The 18,461-nt window shown below is 31.9% G+C and overlaps 4 protein-coding genes across 5 annotated transcripts in view; all 4 read right to left on the reverse strand.

Moving 5' to 3' along the window:
- Nucleotides 1–18,461, reverse strand: part of LOC137812974 (disease resistance protein RPV1-like) — an 81,452-nt gene that overhangs the window by 5,326 nt on the left and 57,665 nt on the right. Inside the window, exons 2-3 of the mRNA XM_068615239.1 lie at nucleotides 1,421–1,906; nucleotides 83–1,160 (exon numbers count right to left, since the gene is read on the reverse strand). Of these exons, the coding sequence (XP_068471340.1) occupies nucleotides 83–1,160; nucleotides 1,421–1,878 (1,536 nt within the window). The 5' untranslated portion in view covers nucleotides 1,879–1,906. The remainder of the gene's footprint in view (nucleotides 1–82; nucleotides 1,161–1,420; nucleotides 1,907–18,461) is intronic.
- Nucleotides 1–18,461, reverse strand: part of LOC137812979 (vacuolar iron transporter 1-like) — a 44,728-nt gene that overhangs the window by 5,326 nt on the left and 20,941 nt on the right. The window lies entirely within an intron of this gene.
- On the reverse strand, nucleotides 5,521–14,701 carry LOC137809551 (disease resistance protein RUN1-like). The gene is made up of 6 exons (XM_068610657.1): nucleotides 14,644–14,701; nucleotides 14,068–14,545; nucleotides 12,661–13,690; nucleotides 12,228–12,548; nucleotides 9,109–10,996; nucleotides 5,521–7,126 (listed from the first exon to the last, which is right to left on the reverse strand). The coding sequence occupies exons 1-6, from the start codon at nucleotides 14,699–14,701 to the stop codon at nucleotides 5,754–5,756; spliced, it is 5,148 nt and encodes a 1,715-aa protein (XP_068466758.1). The 3' UTR covers nucleotides 5,521–5,753.
- Nucleotides 8,633–18,461, reverse strand: part of LOC137812976 (disease resistance protein RPV1-like) — a 66,606-nt gene continuing 56,777 nt past the window's right edge. The window contains exon 5 of the mRNA XM_068615240.1: nucleotides 8,633–9,102. The gene's annotated coding sequence lies outside the window, so the exon portion shown is untranslated. The remainder of the gene's footprint in view (nucleotides 9,103–18,461) is intronic.

The raw sequence follows: 18,461 nt of genomic DNA on the forward strand, positions 1-18,461 counted from the left end.
AAAACATGAAATGTTGCATTTCAGGATGCTTAATGACAGCTCAGTAGTTTTCTATTTTTCACAAAGTAACAACAGCATATACCTTGTTCTTTCTTAAAACCTCACAAATTTCCTCATCATTAAACAATCGGCTGCGTTTTCCAGGATGCTGAGGACACTCTTTACGAACAATTTCTTTACCCATTTCTTGTATTAGATCGTGCATCACAATTCTACCATCAATGACAGATATTAGGCCCCTATCTTTCAGAATATCCATTCCAATCTTAGAAGAGAAACCACAGTCATCAAGTCTTTCTGCTACCTCAATCTCCTCGTGACCTCTATAAAAGCAAGCTATGTCAAGAAATATATTCTTCTCCTCCTCCTCCAGCCCATCATAACTTAATTTTAATACATTGAAAATACCAAGATGTTGGCCCTTTTTCAACTTTTGCAACTCACTCTCCCATGCTTCTCTTGTTCTGCCATAAAGCAATGACCCCAAAATCTGGAGAGCTAACGGAATCCCTTTTGCATATCTCAACACCTTTTCTGACAGTTCCCTGTAACCAATTTCTTCTGAAGATTTTTCTTTAAAAGCATGTAAACTAAAAAGTCTCTGAGAATCATAAAAATTCAACTCCTTAACTTCGTAGATATCATCAGCTCCAGCATTCTTAAGCACTTGTCTATCTCTACTGGTCATAATGATTCTACTGCCCTGCCCAAAACTATCACTCCCTCCTATTAATTTTTGAAGTTGAGTTGAATCGGTAACATCATCAAGAATGAGGAGAACCTTTGTCCGTTTGAGCCTTTCATTGTAATATGGTAAATAAGAGGATTTCTCTTCCTTTAGAAGCTCAGACTGATATTTTGTTCTGATACCGTCTATTCCATCTCTTTGTATTTTTTCTTGAACGTCTAAAACAAGGCTGCTGGAATCAAACTGCAATGCCAATTTCTGATATATTTGATCACAAATTGTAGTTTTTCCTATTCCTCCCATGCCACAAATTCCTATGATCCGAACATCCGTTGACTCAAGATGCAACAAGGACTGAATTCCTTCAATATTTTTTTCAATGCCGATGATTCCTTGATCATAACTGGCGGAATAACGATTCAATTTTCTCAAAATATCTTCCACAATTTCTTCAACAAGTGCGTGTTCTGGCCTGGCAGATGATTTAGAAAATAAAGTATAAGTATTCAAGCACAAAAGCTAAAGTAAACTAAAGAAAAATTTTACAGTAACCGTTTGTGACTTCTGATACTAGGGAGCATACTTGTAGGTACAAAGTTAAGCTATTGTGTGATATGGTTCAGATCTATGACCGACTAATAGAAATGAAAAAAGAAGCACTTGATTTATGGTGAGATGAACACAATTTTAGTAAATGAAAAGAGATCCTGATTATCTAATAAATATAATGACCTGGTGACTTTTGAATCCCAGCCTGCAAGTCCAGCAGCTTCGGTGAGAGCATCCTTCCATCCTTGCACTGTGTCGTGCTTAAAGTGCTGCTCATGCTCATTGAATGCTTCTTTGTATCTTTCTTCCTGCTTCCTAATAGTTGATGGATCCACCTTGTAGAAAACAGGTATCACATCCCTTCCATATCTCTTCTTGCAATCAAGTATCTTAGTGAGTTCATCCAAGCACCATGTGGAAGATGCATAGTTTTTGGAGAAAACGATGACATAAATCTTTGATTCTTCTATTGCAGAGAGGAGTACAGGTGAAATTTCTTGGCCCCTGAGTAATCTGTAATCAATATATGCTTGAATGTTCTTCCTTTGCAGCGCTGCATAAAGGTGACTAATGAAGTTGTCACGTGTGTCTTCCCCTCTGAAGCTGAGAAACACATCATGCTTTGTTAAAGAAGCAGACATGGCCAATGATGAAGGGTTTCAATGTTCTCTGCAACTCTCAGATCCCTTTGTTTGTAAGCAACTTCCATATATTCTATTAGGAAGGAAAATATATATTTCTACCATTCCTACCACAAATTGAAAAAGCCTTTCAATTTTCTCAAAATATCTTTCACAGCTGTGTTCTGTCAGATACGAAACATTGAGTCAATGGAAGAGTCAACAATTGGCAGAATATTATGGTGTGTAGCTTTATACCATTCTTACAATATTTGATTGGTTGAATATATACAATATGACTAATGAACTTTTTTCTTTTCCGTATTCCACGATAATTCCCTAGGCACCCTATTATACACTTTCTTATCAACGGAAACCATGTCTGTCCTTTTATAGTTTTAATCCTATAATATCTTTCCATTAATCATCATTATCACTCTTCAACCTTCATATCAAGTGTATTGATTTCATACTTCATCAGCTAGACATAATAAAATCTCAATAATCTTTTATACTGTCAACATTTATAAAAAATATTTCCTTCAATAATATTTGTACTTTCTAGCATATAGAATACTTAATGGATTCTTCTGTGATTTTTCTTTCCTAAAGTACAATTGATATTTTAACAGATGCCGAAAGGTCTTGAATATGAGGCTGTTTCGAAATGAAAATTGGGGTAAAGCATTTTCAAGTTAACAAGTTTTGTTGGGTGAGTGAGTGATCAGTGCTAGCATTTTCAATCTCAGTTATAGAATGTAAAGATTTACACATTTATTTGCTGATTAATAATTTATTTATTGAATTAAATGTTTTAACAGTGAGTATGGATTCTTGAATGAATGTAATCATGGTGTAGAATGTACATAGTACATATAGTGAGTTGGATTGAAATGTTGAACACGTTTTCCTCTGCAAAGATTCAGGATATTTATGAACTTGCTATAAATTGTTTTAACTTTTCTCTGCAACTCTCAGTCCCTTTGTTTCTACCATTTTGTTTTTGAAAAGCCTTTCAATTTTCTCAAAATATCTTTCACTGCTGTGTTCTGTCAGATACGAAACATTGAGTCAATGGAAGAGTCAACAATTCGTAGAATATTATATTATGGTGTCAATATTTAATAAATTTATTTATTTCTTTAACATATTTTAGAAAATAACCAGTAAACATAAAACTTTTAGTATGACTAAAAGAATAAAGATAGTGTAAGAATAACAGGAATAACATTACTACAAATAACAATATATTAATATTAATATGTTTCTTAATAAATTTTACACCCACTGTCTATTTATAAATTAATATATTATAAACATCTATTGATTTTTTGTGGGTAGCTTATTTCTGTAACATTTTAAATTAATTTTTTAGATTTTACAAAACATTACATTTTGATTATAATATTTAGGACTGTGATGCAATTTCTGCAATGAAGGCTGGCAGACTAAGTTTCTCCAAGCCCAATTAATACTGGGTTGAAAATTCTGAGAAGAGGGTGAGTATGATGCTGCGGTCATGATCTATGTATTAAAGTGTTAAGGCATGGGTTTGGTTGACAGGACAATACTGGTTTTTCATTGCTACTACTTAATATGATTCTTTCTTACTGCTATATGAATTTGCTGTCAAATAGCAGTAAATAAAAGACTTCAAATAAAGCATGTGTTTATCATACATGGACTAATGCAGCAGTTTTAGTAGAAGGGGCTAATATGATTTTAATCTAGAACAAGATGGCTAAACCCAAAGATGGTGGGAATAATATCCTCAAATCAATTGTTTTGGTTTTCAGTGTAATGTCATTTGTAAGTATCAAAATTTGTTTGTTATCACATTGGAAGGTAGTATCTGTCATGAAATTTGTGGAAGACCTTTACCTATGTTTGCTTTGGGTCTGTTTTACGCCCTCTCGAATTAAGTAAATTTTTAATTGCCATCATGAAATTAGGCTAAATATGTGTAGTTTTGAGCACTTTCTTTCTTCCATTTCAATTCATAGTTTCATACATATTCAATATCATGTGGGAATTAAGTTCTTGCTTTTAAGGTGAATAACAGTTTGTATTCTTGCAGAAAACTATTTTCTAATGCATATAAATTTCATTTTCTATTTTCAGCATTGGATTATGTTATGTAATTTTTCCTTTGTATTATACAGAGTAGGATTTTAATGTTTCTACTGAACAGTGCTATCTTTTTTCGTCCATATTCTGATTTTGTTCAATTTTTTTCAGTATGTGCCACATGCAGATCAGATGTAAGGAATTTTCTAAATTTTTTTTCAAGCTTTCTTGTTTGCTTAAAGTTTTCTGTAAGTATTTAACTGTCTTAAGTTGTTAATGAGGACTAAGGACTGAAAAAGAGAATTAGCCATGACATGGTGGCATTATCCTTCTTCAAAACCATTAGTTTTTTTTCCTACAAAGATACATGTCAAGAAAGCAAACCAGGAACAAAAGTGATGTTTATGATTGCTTTCTCTCTTGTTTACTTGCTTTCTTTTTGTTGGACAATTGTCTTAATTGCATTCACACCTAACCTGCAGTAGTTTCAGTCCCTTTGGGGTTGTCATAATTGCAGCCTCAAGAGTGGTGGTGTAGTCCAACATCAACCAGTGATATAGTTCAAATATAGCATATACATGAAAGTCGTGTTGATAATCAAAGGTTGCTTCATCTTAACTAATAACATGTAAATGTCATTTGAATGGTTAAAAAGGAATTCACCAGTGTAACACAAAATGAATGGATTGCTTGGTTATGTGTCAACTGTTGTACTTTTTTTGAGTTGCTTGAAAATAATTAAAATTTGTTTTCATCTAGATCTTGGTTTTTTCCTATGATCAAATCTCGATTTATTTCTGTGCAGAACTTTCTTGTGGACATAAAAGGACCAGCTATAGCATTTTTACCGGTGCTTGCATTTGAAGGAGGAACTAGAAGAAATATACCTAGGTTTGAGGTGTGTATAAATTATTTTTGATGTATTTCGTGATGTAGATGTAAAATAATGCAATACTTTGTTTTTAGTTTCAATGTTACTCTTTATCTGCAGGTTGGAAACATATCTTGATGAAATATAGAAACATTTTTATTCATAATATATATATAAGGATTACACATTCATAATTATTTCTTTCTGTCGTAGCATTGTCTACCTCAAATCACTGCAACTTTCTGTTGTTGGTATAAAAATACAATATTTTAATCCCAGTTTTGATAGCCTCTATTCTTCAGTGGTTGAGATATTTTTTATAAGAATTTAGAAGTTCTGAGATATTTATGATAAGAATTTCAAGTTCTTTGTTACTAGCAGTTTAATGGTTATATCATTTTTGTTCTCTGGAAAATATCTTATACAAAATCGGTACTTAGATTTGGTATTTATATTGTTCATATGTAGAAATCTAATACTAGCAAATTTTGTCTAATTTAAAAGCAATTACATTCTACTCTTTGGAATATGTTCTGGCCTGCTTTTATGAATTATTTGAAAATTTGTAATTATAAAATTTAGTCTTTGAAATTATAAATTTAATAGAGAAGCATCCATACTAAACTTTTATATTATAAATTGTCAGTTTTATATTGAAAACATATCCCCTTTAGTATAAGACTTAAAGGAGATGTCTTTTGGTATAAAAACTGAAATAAAAAATATTTTAACTATATGGGTCAAATGGATGATTAAACTTATAAAATGTACAATTAAACTTATAAATTATAATAAACGATACTTTAATTTTAAACTATATTGAACTTTTATTAATGTTCTCGCTTTTCTTTAAAAGCTATTGAACTCTATCTAACAATAACTTAAAAATGAGAAATTCATGATAAAATTTCAACACTTGTAATCTAGAAGTATTACGATAAGCCAGAAGAGGAAGAGACTAGTTGACTGGGTAGCTTTCGGCGTTCCTCTTCCTATCTTCCCCTGTTTCTCCTGAAGAGTGTGCAACATTGCTTCCACTGAATTCTTCAATGTCATTTTCTGATGCAGAATAGTCAACAGCACCACCATATTTATCATCTTTCTTTTTCGTATAAAGAGGGCATATGCCGCATTCTTTTATTCTGATACCTGATTTCAACTCTCTCTCAACTGATTCGTAATCTGGCCGATTTGGCCGCAGAAAGGGATCATACGGACTGATCTCAAAAGTGAAGCTGCGAGCATCACACAGCCTAAGGCTCATGCCGCTCGCCATTAGGGACTCCAAGTTAAATTTCCACACGAATGTCCCTTCACCATCCCATTTGAAATAGCTATTTAACACACCCTTATATGGAATGATCTGTGTGCCATCATCATATTCAAATTTTAGGCTGTAACGAAAAGAACCATATCCACCTTTAATATCTAACACTCCAAAAGCTACACACAAAGCGAAACCAGTGAGCCTATCATCGCTGCAGAAACTTAAATCTTCATTTATAGTCACTGAATGTCCCTTCCCACGAAAATTGAACCAACCAGGAACTGCACTCCCTGGAAAACAGAACAACACACACCTATATGTATCGTCGATCATCCTAAGCCTTGCATCCTCCTCGATGTTAGCACGAGCACCTGAATCCAGTTGTTGAGCATTGGTGAAATGATATTTGAAGACACCCTCTTTGGAATTTGACAAGTTTGGAACAAGAGAATTTGACATCACTCTTCTAATGGATGGGCAATCCAATGCCTCGAGTTGTTCTAGAAATGGTGGAATCGGTGGAATGCATTCAAGCTTTTTGCAGTCGCTTAAATCAAGTGATTTCAGGCTTGAAAGATGAGCAATGCTCTCAGGAAGGTTCACGATTCCGCTATCACGCAGTGACAGTTCCATTAATGACGTCAAGCGACCGATGTGTCTTGGGATTTCTGTTAATTTGGCACACCCCGAACAATCAAGTTTAGAGAGAAGCTTCATATTAACAATGGAGTTTGGAAGTGACTCGAGATAAGTGCACTCTTGGAGTTCCAGGGATCGAAGATTAACCAAATTGCCAAATGAGGAAGGCAGTTCTTTAACAGCCGTACATGTCAAGTCAATATGAGCAAAAGTATGAGCCGGCTTCATGATCTCTGGGAAGGTCCTCAGCCTTGAGCAACCACCCAAATCAAGCTTCCTCAATTTCAAATTGAAAATGGTGCTTGGAAAAGTTTGAAGTGAATTACAGTAGGTAAGGTGTAACTTGCATAGTCTGGTGAGGCTTCCAATGGAAGATGGAATAATCTCAAGATTCAAGCAACTGTGCGAACTCAGTTGTTGAAGCCCTACCAAACGGCACAAGGATGAAAACTTATTTTATTTTTGCTGTTCATGCATAACATTAACAAATATTGACATGAGAGATTGTGTTTGTAGGCTTCTAAGCTCACCAACGTGTCCCGTTCTTGATGCTTTAGGGAAGAAAATTTCCTTTGAGATTGCAAAAGGACTCAGGAGAATTTAGAAGTTCTGAGATATTTATGATAAGAATTCAAGTTCTTTGTTACTAGCAGTTTAATGGTTATATCATTTTTGTTCTCTGGAAAATATCTGATACAAAATTGGTACTTAGATTTGGTATTTATATTGTTCATATGTAGAAATCTAATACTATAGCAAATTTTATCTAATTTAGAAGCAATTATATTCTACTCTTTGGAATATGTTCTGGCCTGCTTTTATGATTGTAATTATAAATTTAATAGAGGAGATTACCAAACATCCATACTAATTAAACTTTTATATTATAAATTTTTTCAGTTTTATATTGAAAACATATCCCTTTAGTATAAGACTTAAAGGAGATGTCTTTTGGTATAAAAACTGAAATAAAAAATCTTTTAACTATATGGGTCAAATGGATGATTAAACTTATAAATGTACAATTAAACTTATAAATTGTAATAAACGATACTTTAATTTTAAACTCTATTGAACTTTTTTTAATGTTCTCGCTTTTCTTTTAAATGCATTTCACTTGTGTGTTTTGTATTCAGGCTGATTTTAACTTTATTCTCAAATATACAAAATAATTTTTGGTAATTATCTTGTGTCGATCTTGACTTGTAGTATCAATGTGAAATATGTAATAATTACTTTTCTATGATTCAGAGGGAAAATTATTCCAACTAGACTTTTACAAATATATTTCAAGTGGTAATATGATTTTAAAAAAAATAGGATTCGCCACAAAAAAAAGTTACTGTTCCTAATTGACATGGTGCTGTCAAAATTATTTAATTACAATTTAGATCTTCACTCTACATATAATTAATTAATTACCAATTATTTAAAAGACTAGTAAATTATAATTTTAATCTCTCTACAACTTTCTAAATTTAGTTATGATTCTCTCAAAAAAATTTCCCTTAAATATTAATTATAATTACCTTTAGACAGAAACATTTCTAATTTAAACAAGCAAAAATAAGAAAAAAAAATAGATTACAAAAACTAAATTTGAATTTTTTTATATAACTCCAAATATATTTTATCCATAAATAAATTCTATTAATATTTCATTTCTGTTTAAATAGTTTATTCATATTTGTAATATTATTTTCAAAAAACAATAATTGTTTTTTGAATAAAGGTTTACAAATTCTATAATAATGTAAATGAGAAGAGGAGTGAGGGTAAAAATATGAGAACCTATGTGAGGGAATCTTGTGACAATTTAGCTGGTGTTCAACTTGTGAGAAGTCTTTCAACTTGGTTTTCAAGTTTTATATTCAATTTCTGTTCCTTCAAATGTTTCTGATTTTACAGCTCCTCAGGATTTTACAGCTCCATGCACAAACCTAATACAATGATATGATATTCAATCAGCATTAATTAGCATAAACAGGTACCTTGTTGTAAAACTGGGAATATGAGATTCCATAGGATGGAGAAAAGTATGAAGAGGAATTACCAATCACCATTTACCAATCATAATGCCTTCACTACAAATGCAACCCAAATATGCTAAAGAAGTTAATGAAACTATATATGAAGAGTTTCAAGAAGATGCAACTCTGGGACAACAGAGCAACCCATCTCATGCTGAACACAAACATCAAACTACATCTAACAATAATTCAGAAATCTTAATCAACAATTGAGCGAACCCACTCCTAAAATGCCATTGAGAATGTAAATAAATCAAAATACATTAAAAACGAGAAATTCTTAATAAAAATTCAACGTGTTGAACCTTGTAATTTAGAAGTATTAACGAGAAGCCAGTTTAGATCCTCACCAATGAAAGACTATTTTACAGGTTAGCTTCCACTGGATTCTTCAATGTGAACAGCACCACCATATTTATCATCTTTCTTTTTGGAATAAAGAGGGCATATGCCGCATTCTTTTATTGTCACAACTGACCACCCAAAGTCATAAAGAGGACTGATCTCAAAAGTGAAGCTGCGAGCATCACACAGCCTAGGGCTTAGGGATTCTAAGTTAAATTTCCAGACGAATGTGTGATCTTTATCAACAAAACTGTATTCACCATTCCATTTGAAATGTCTGTTTAACCTATCATTATTTGGAATGATATGTGTGCCATCATCATCAGATTCAAATTTTAGGCTGTAACCAAAAGAACCATATCTACCTTTAACAGAATTCGTATCTAACACTCCAAAAACCACACACAAAGCGAAACCAGTGAGCCTATCATCGCTGCAGAAACTTAAATCTTCATTTATAGTCACTGAATGTCCCTTCCCACGAAAATGGAACCAACCAGGAACTGTACTCCCTGGAAAACAGAAGAACACAGACCTATATCTATCATCGGTCATCCTAAGCCTTGCATCCTCCTCAATGTTAGCACGACCACCTGAATCCAGTTGTTGAGCATTGGTGAAACGAAATTTGAAGACACCCTCTTTGGAATTTGACAAGTTTTGAACAAGAGAATTTGGCATCACTCTTCTAATGGATGGGCAATCCAATGCCACGAGTTGTTTTAGAAATGGTGGAATCTGTGGGATGCATTCAAGCTTTTTGCAGTCGCTTAAATCAAGCGATTTCAAGCTTGAAAGATGAGCAATGCTCTCAGGAAGGTTCACGATTCCGCTATCACGCAGTGACAGTTTCACTAATGACGTCAAGCGACCGATGTGTCTTGGGATTTTTGTTAATTTGGCACACCCCGAACAATCAAGTTTAGAGAGTAGCTTCAGACTAACAATGGAGTTTGGAAGTGACTCGAGATCAGTGCATTTGCGGAGCTCCAGGGATCGAAGATTAACGAAATTGGCAAATGAGGAAGGCAGTACTTTAACAGCCGTATATGATAAGTCAATGCGAGCAAAAGTAGGAGCCCGCTCCGTGATATCTGGGAAGGTACTCAGGCTTGAGCAACCACACAAATCAAGCTTGCTCAATTTCAAATTGAAAATGCTGCTTGGAAAAGTCTGAAGTGAATTACAGCGGGTGAGGTGTAACTTGCATAGTCTGGTGAGGCTTCCAATGGAAGATGGAATAATCTGAAGATTGAAGCAACTGCGCAAACTCAGTTCTTCAAGCCCTATCAAACGGCACAAGGATGAAGGTAGTGCCTGTATGGCTGTGGCGTCTAAGATGAGCACCGCTAGATCTTCCAACGTGTCCTGAATCTCGGGTAAATTTTCCAATTTTGAGCAACCACGGAGAGAAAGTTGATTTATGAATTTCATATCAGAAAGGTCAATTGGAAAGATTGTAAGAGAAGAACAGTGAGAGAGATCTATGTGAGAGAGCTTCTTGCCACTAAATTGTAAGGGCACACCTTCGTAGTCTTCTGAGTCTTCTGAGTCTGTAGCATTATTAGCATTTATCTCTTTCATCATATCCGGTTCCTGACGCTCCAGTATGACACGAGGGAGAAATTTATCTTGATGTTCACTCAATGAAAACATATTAAGCTTCCCACAATGGAAAAGACTAATCCGTCCTGGTGATGTGGATAAAATGTTGCTCGGAATATTTACACTTTCGAGATCAAAACAAAAATCTAAACATAAATAACTGAGCTTGCTGAGGAATATCGAAGAGTGAACTTCAATCAACTTTGAACAAGCACTCAGCTTTATTTCTTCAATATTTGGTGACCCAGAAAGGTCTGGTATTCTAGTAAGTTTCCGAGAAACACTCAGGTCGAGCCTTTTCAAGTTGGGTAAAATCTGCCAGAAATAGTAAATGAATGAGGTAACAAATAAAAACTACTTTATCTATTTTTCTTCCTATTTAAACTATTAGCTACTATCTATTGAGTTTATATTTTACATTACTTAAAAACCACTGTTAAAAAAACCACACTGTGGACTAACAAAACTCTGCCTATAAATTTTATAGTTATTATAAAAAATCACAAAATTTAACGTCTTTTTGTTCCCTACCTAAAATTACATCCTAATCATTTGAACCTAAACTTAGTATGTATTCAAAAACTTATGATAGTAATTTATAATCGATCACAATGTCAAAATACTTTATATTATACATGTATCAACTCACAAAATAAATGGTGTTGTCTCAGATTTAAAATTAAACCTTAGTTAAAAAGTCCATCTTTCCATAATTTATTTTATTAAATACATAATTTTTAATTTATTGTATATTATATTCAAGTTTATGTTATGATAAAAAAAGTATCTAAGACATTTTTAATTAAATAATATAAAATAAACAACATGAACTCAATTAAATAATATAAATTTTTTTGAATACTCGATGGAATAAAAAAATTAATAAAACCCTCAATTTGAAAATAACCAAATTTATAAGATACTTAAAACTTAATTAAACCTACAAATTTTCATTATATGGAATTAAATATTGTAAAGATTTACCACATAAGTTTCATAAGTAGAATGTTTAAACATAAAATTCTTCACGTTGGGAGTTTCTTTCCTCTATCTTATAAGTTTTCGTTGTTTCTTTAATATTTTTTATATGGCTTCTGTCAATGTAATTTTTTTTTTGGTTTTAAAATATTATTAAAGATAAAATATGAAGACAGGGTAATTAAATTAAATATAATTTTTATTTTTCAGAAATGATGAAAATTATAATTAAATTAACTAAATTATATAAAATTCCATTTTATTTACATAACTCATTTTCATATTAAAAAACTATATAAGATCTTCCAAAGTAGATATAATACATTCACGGGCCATTAGATGATATGCCTAAAAAAATATGCAAACTATTAAATTTATAATTATCTTTAATTAGAAACATGCTGAGTATGACTCAAATAAAAGAAATTTCAAATCGAATAATGTCGAGAAGGCACAAAGGAATTGCAAATGAAAACTTGTATATGTATAATACAGAAAACATGCTTGTATAATTTATTTTTATCTTTGAAAGTTTAGAACACAAAGGAACATAGATAGCTTGAAAAACCTGATCTCCTTCCCAGAGTTGTTCAAGATGGCAGAATGGCATTTCGAGGGTCACTAGATTTTGTGGGCAAAAGTTTGGAGGCCAAAATCTTTGAGGGAAATGTGTCCAATAAAGAATCTTTAGAGTGTCTGGCATATCCACAAGAGGTGATTCAAAAGACACTTTTAATTCCAATCCCCACGTGTAGAGCCTAAGCACCCTAAGATTGTTCATCTTTTCGAAACTTTGTGCATGTACTACAACTTCTTTTACTTTGAAAGTAGATAGTGATATACACTCTATTGAAGTAGATAGTGATATACACTCTATTGCATCTGACCCCTGAAAGTAAATCAATGTAATTAGAAAAAAAAAAGCATGAAATGCTGCATTTCAGGATGTTTATGACAGTTCAGTAGTTTGCTATTTTTCACAAAGTAACAACAGAATATACCTTGTTCTTTCTTAAAACCTCACAAATTTCCTCAACATTAAACAATCGGCTGCGTTTTCCAGGATGCTGAGGACACTCTTTACGAACAATTTCTTTACCCATTTCTTGTATTAGATCGTGCATCACAATTCTACCATGAAAGACAGATATTAAGCCCCTATCTTTGAGAATATCCATTCCAATCTTAGAAGAGAAACCACAGTCATCAAGTGTTTCTGCTACCACAATCTCATTGTGACCTATATAAAAGCAAGCTATGTCAAGAAATATATTCTTCTCCTCCTCCTCGAGCCCATCATAACTTAATTTTAATACATTGAAAATACCAAGATGTTGGCCCTTTTCCAACTTTTGCAACTGACTCTCCCATGCTTCTCTTGTTCTTCCATAAAGCAATGACCCCAAAATCTGGAGAGCTAACGGAATCCCTTCTGCATATGTCAACACCTTTTTTGACAGTTCCCTGTAACCAATTTCTTCTGAAGATTTTTGTTTAAAAGCATGTAAACTAAAAAGCTTCTGAGAATCATTAAAATTCAACTCCTTAACTTCGTAGATATCATCAGCTCTAGCATTCTTAAGCACTTGTCTGTCTCTACTGGTGATAATGATTCTACTGCCCTGCCCAAAACTATCACTCCCTCTTATTAATTTTTGAAGTTGAGCTGAATCGGTAACATCATCAAGAATGAGGAGAACCTTTGTCCGTTTGAGCTCAGACAGATATTTTGTTCTGATACTGTCTATTCCATCTCTTTGTATTTTTTCTTGAACGTCTAAAACAAGGCTGCTGGAATCAAACTGCAATTCCAATTTGTGATATATTTGATCACAAATTGTAGTTTTTCCTATTCCTCCCATGCCACAAATGCCTATGATCCGAACATCCGGTAAGTCAAGATGCAACAAGGACTGAATTCCTTCAATATTTTTTTCAATGCCGATGATTCCTTGATCATAACTGATGGAATAACGATTCAATTTTCTCAAAATATCTCCCACAATTCCTTCAACAAGTGTGTGTTCTGACCTGGCAGATGATTTAGAAAATAAAGTATAAGTATTCATGCACAAAAGCTAAAACAAAACTAAAGAAAAATTCAGAGTCAAGAAGAGTGAACATCATTGAATAGATTCACATATTGATTGTAGGACGTTATCTTCGAATATTAGTGTGGTTGGTTTAGAAATTGCAAATCAAGATCGCAGAAATTCTACAGTAACCGGTAGTGACTTCTGATACTAGGAAGCAGTCTTGTAGGTACAAAGTTAAGCTATAAGATGTGATATGGTTCAGATCTATGACCCACTACGAAAAATGGAAAAAAGAAACACTTGATTTATGGTGAGATGAACACAATTTTAGTAAATGAAAAGAGATCCTGATTATCTAATAAATATAATGACCTGGTGACTTTTGAATCCCAGCCTGAAAGTCCAGCAGCTTCGGTGAGAGCATCCTTCCATCCTTGCACTTTGTCGTGCTTAAAGTGCTGCTCATGCTCATCGAATGCTTCTTTGTATCTTTCTTCCTGCTTCCTAATAGTTGACGGATCCACCTTGTAGAAAACAGGTATGACATCCCTTCCATATCTCTTCTTGCAATCAAGTATCTTAGTGAGTTCATTCAAGCACCAAGTGGAAGATGCATAGTTTTGGGAGAAAACGACGATATAAATCTTCGATTCTTCTATTGCAGAGAGCAGTGCAGATGAAATTTCTTCGCCCCGGGGTAGTGTCTCATCAATATATGCTTCTATGTTCTTCCTTTGCAGTGCTGGATGAAGGTGGCTAATGAAGTTGTCACGTGTGTCTTCCCCTCTGAAGCTGAGAAACACATCATGCTTTGTTAGAGAAGTGGACACGGGGAATGATGAAGAACTTCCTGTTTAATTTCTTCGCCCCTGTTTAATCTGTAATCAATATATGCTTCAATGTTCTTCCTCTGCAGCGCTGCATAAAGGTGACTAATGAAGTTGTCACGTGTGTCTTCCCCTCTGAAGCTGAGAAACACATCATGCTTGGTTAGAGAAGCAGACATGGCCAATGATGAAGGGTTTCAATTTTCTCTGCAACTCTCAGATCCCTTTGTTTGTAAGCAACTTGCATATATTCTATTTCTATCACAAATCAACTTTTGGAAAAGCCTTCAATTCAAAATATGCTTCACAGCTTTATATTAACGTGCCTAGCTTTATACCATTCTTACGCATTGGTAAAGATTCTTCAATATCTTTACTCAATTTGTTTCTTCAATACCTTTTACATATAAAGAATCGGATTTGTTTAATATATTTTAGAAAATAACCACTAAACAGAAAACTAGGTTAATATGACTAAATGAATAAAGATAGTACTCATAAAAAATATTTTAGATTACAAGTGGTATAACTAAAATAAAATATTTTATTTTTAAAATAAAAGTTATAAATAAATAAAAAAATATAATTGTTTAGTTTTCGGTGTAAAACAATATTCATTTTTATAAAAAAAAATCTTTTCTCTTTTATTTTATTTTTATATTTCTAATTAGAGTATTCTTGAGTTTGACAATAGAATCCTTCCTTTGGACTTTTGGAAATAAACAAAGATGGACTAATTAGCAACTAAGATTTTAGATACCAATTATTTAGTTTCTAAATTTAGTCTCTAAAACCTTGGTTGCTAATTAGATACCAATTTAGAAACTATTTAACAATAATAGAAAATAATAGAAACTAATTTAGAAACCAAATTTCTTTTTAGTTTCTAAAATGGTCTCTAATTTAGTTACTATTGCAACTAATTGTTTTGGTTTCTAGAAATTGGTTTCTATTTCATGATTTTCTTGTAGTGTATACTGAAGGTGTGCACCCCTATGAAATGTTTTTATCTCTAGTTGATGTGAGATCTTCAATAATTATATAAATTGATTGTTATATGCAGTGTGAAATTTAACCTTGATTTTTACTTGAAAAAATGGATTTTAATATGAGGTATACATGCTCTCATACTTAAATTCACTCAGCAGAATTTCCACGTATCAATATAATTTGAATATGCATAGTTTGGGGTGCTCTCCACCTCAAATCCGCTCAATGTTTTTTGCTGCATTTAAGCGAAATTACATGCAGATTTTGGAGTACATTCAGGCTTAAAATTTCTCAAAGAACTTTCCCTATGGTAAGCAAATTTAAGCTACAATTGTTTTGGTGTTCTTTGCCTCAAATTCGTTCAGCGAAGATTTCTCTGGGCTTAAGCCCCAACTTCATGGGCTCGAGCCATTTTGACAACATTTGTCATCTTTGCTTAGATATCTTTTGGTTTGTTTTCTATAGGTCATGAAATTGAATTAAATCTTTTTGAAATTTATCATTTTGTAAATTGTAAGTGATTACAACTTTCTAATGTCAATTTAACCAATTCATGCAACATGTGTTTAAAATAAGTAAATCTAATATTTATAAAAAAAATATAAAACAAATACTCATTATATATTCAATTGATATGTAAAATTTTAAATATTATGTGATTATTGTTGATATTTTGTAACGGTTTTAAAAATATAAACTTCTATATGATTGAATGATATATTATCGATACATAGTAATTTCAAGTAAGGAAATACTTTGTTAAGGATAGTTAGGATGTGTCTTGATTAGTAATACATTTAGAATAAGATATCTGACTCTATTCACATATTAAGTTGGTGGCAGTCAAATGAGATTTATATGATTTGGTCTACAATATAAAAAATCGTAGTCTAACATGCCATATTAATTAACCTTGTCATATGAGGAGATTCTATTATGATATTCTTATTCGCATAGATGTGTGAATTTCACAACGGGATATTATAACATGTGCAATTCTTTTAGTCTAAATCAATGTACGATTTTTTCAGAAGTAGAGTCAAGTGTACGTGTGGATCTAATTTGATTTTTGACATGAGTAATATAGAACACGAGTCATTTAAAGACACTTAATTGTTTAATATATTTAGAATGAATGAAATGTGATTATTCATATGATTATGATTGAATGATTCAAATATAAATTTTAAAAATCAGTAACTTAGCCTAATTTCTTGTTAGTATCGTTTTTTTTTTAGATTTGTTATGATCGTGAGTTACATGTGAACATATGATGTTGTATGTTATAGGCCTCAAAATTGAAAATGAGAGAGTTTTTTCTTTTAATTCTTTTGATGTTTTATTTTGATGTATATATTTGAAAATCGATGTATGAATGGATAATGATTTATGATATAATAATATATGACATAGTAAATTAAAATTTAATAAGGTAGTTAAGGATGTTATAATTTTTCTTTTAATTTATTTTATTTCACTGTATATTTAGGTGTATTACGTAAAATGTATAGTTAAAAAGAATAATGTTATTTTGAAATTTAAGCTTTTGTTAAAATTATACCATTTGAAAAGGAACACAGAACAATCTTGACAATTATACTGACTTAGTACTTATTTTAATTTATTATATTCATGAGTATTATTTTTTTCTTAAACATAAATATTGGATAAAAAATATAAATAACATTTATTTATTTCAAATTTAAAAATCTTTAAAATAAATATAAATAATATTTTTAATCAAGATGTGTTTTTTAACAATTTTTTTTAATTTAAAAATAATTAATTCGGACGATGATTAAAGAAATATTAACAAATTATTTCTGCGATTATAATAAACCTTCAATAATTTTTGCACTTTCTAGCATATAGAATATGGATCCTTTTGTGATTTTTCTTTTCTAAAGTACAATTGATATTTTAAATGTTTTTCTATTTAATTTTCCTTTCTTAATGCACATAAAAATTTCAGTGCACAATTATTACTCACCTTAATTCAAAATGGAAATTAAAATTCAAGAACCCTACTTATATATTAATATTCAACGATTTAAAATATTAGTATGCAAATTAATCTTTCTTAATAATATTTGTAACAATTTTTAATAATTCAATGTGAAATATGTAATAATTACTTTTCTATGATTCAGAGGGAAAATTATTCCAACTAGACTTTTACAAATATATTTCAAGTGGTAATATGATTTTAAACAAAAATAGTATTCTCCACAAAAATAAATAGTTACTGTTCCTAATTAAACAAGTCACATTCTTGAACAAAATATCAAATAACAAGGAATTAGACTATGAAATGATGACCAATTATATTAAACAACATAACATACATTTCTCAATGTACACAAGGTATAAATAATACAATATCATCCAAAACCTGTGTTCACTATGTAAATAAACCATTTTTTTTGCCATTACCTCTTTCATGATGATGATTTGTTTACTAGGGATTGCAATGATAGGTCATGATCAAAACTTAGGCCTAAGACTAAAAATAGAATGAAATGAGCATGAAAATAAAGATAACTTTTGAGTGAGACACATTCTTCCTTACAAGCAGCAAGTTCTTCCAGGTTATCTTCTCTTCCTTCAACCGTAGCTGTGCAACCGCCTGTTGTTCATTGCCACCAATATCTCTAGTGCCAAAACTATGTTTTCCAAAATTAGAGTTATATGGCTTTATCTGTGAAGTCTTACCAGCCATAATGTTTTATTTTACTGTTTTGTTGTAATCATGCCAATAGATAAATCGTGGATTTGTAAACCACGAAACACCATTGAGTATGCAAATGGGTTGAATGTGTTTTTGGATATTGCATTTCAACATGCTAATGGTCCTGTAATTAAGTGTCCATGTGCAAAGTGTGGTTTCAAAAAGTGACAAACAAGGGATGTAATCCAAGAACACTTAACATTTACAACTTTCCCTCAGAA

The sequence above is a fragment of the Phaseolus vulgaris genome, chromosome 2 (assembly GCF_000499845.2).
Source record: "Phaseolus vulgaris cultivar G19833 chromosome 2, P. vulgaris v2.0, whole genome shotgun sequence".
Classification (NCBI taxonomy): Eukaryota; Viridiplantae; Streptophyta; class Magnoliopsida; order Fabales; family Fabaceae; genus Phaseolus; species Phaseolus vulgaris.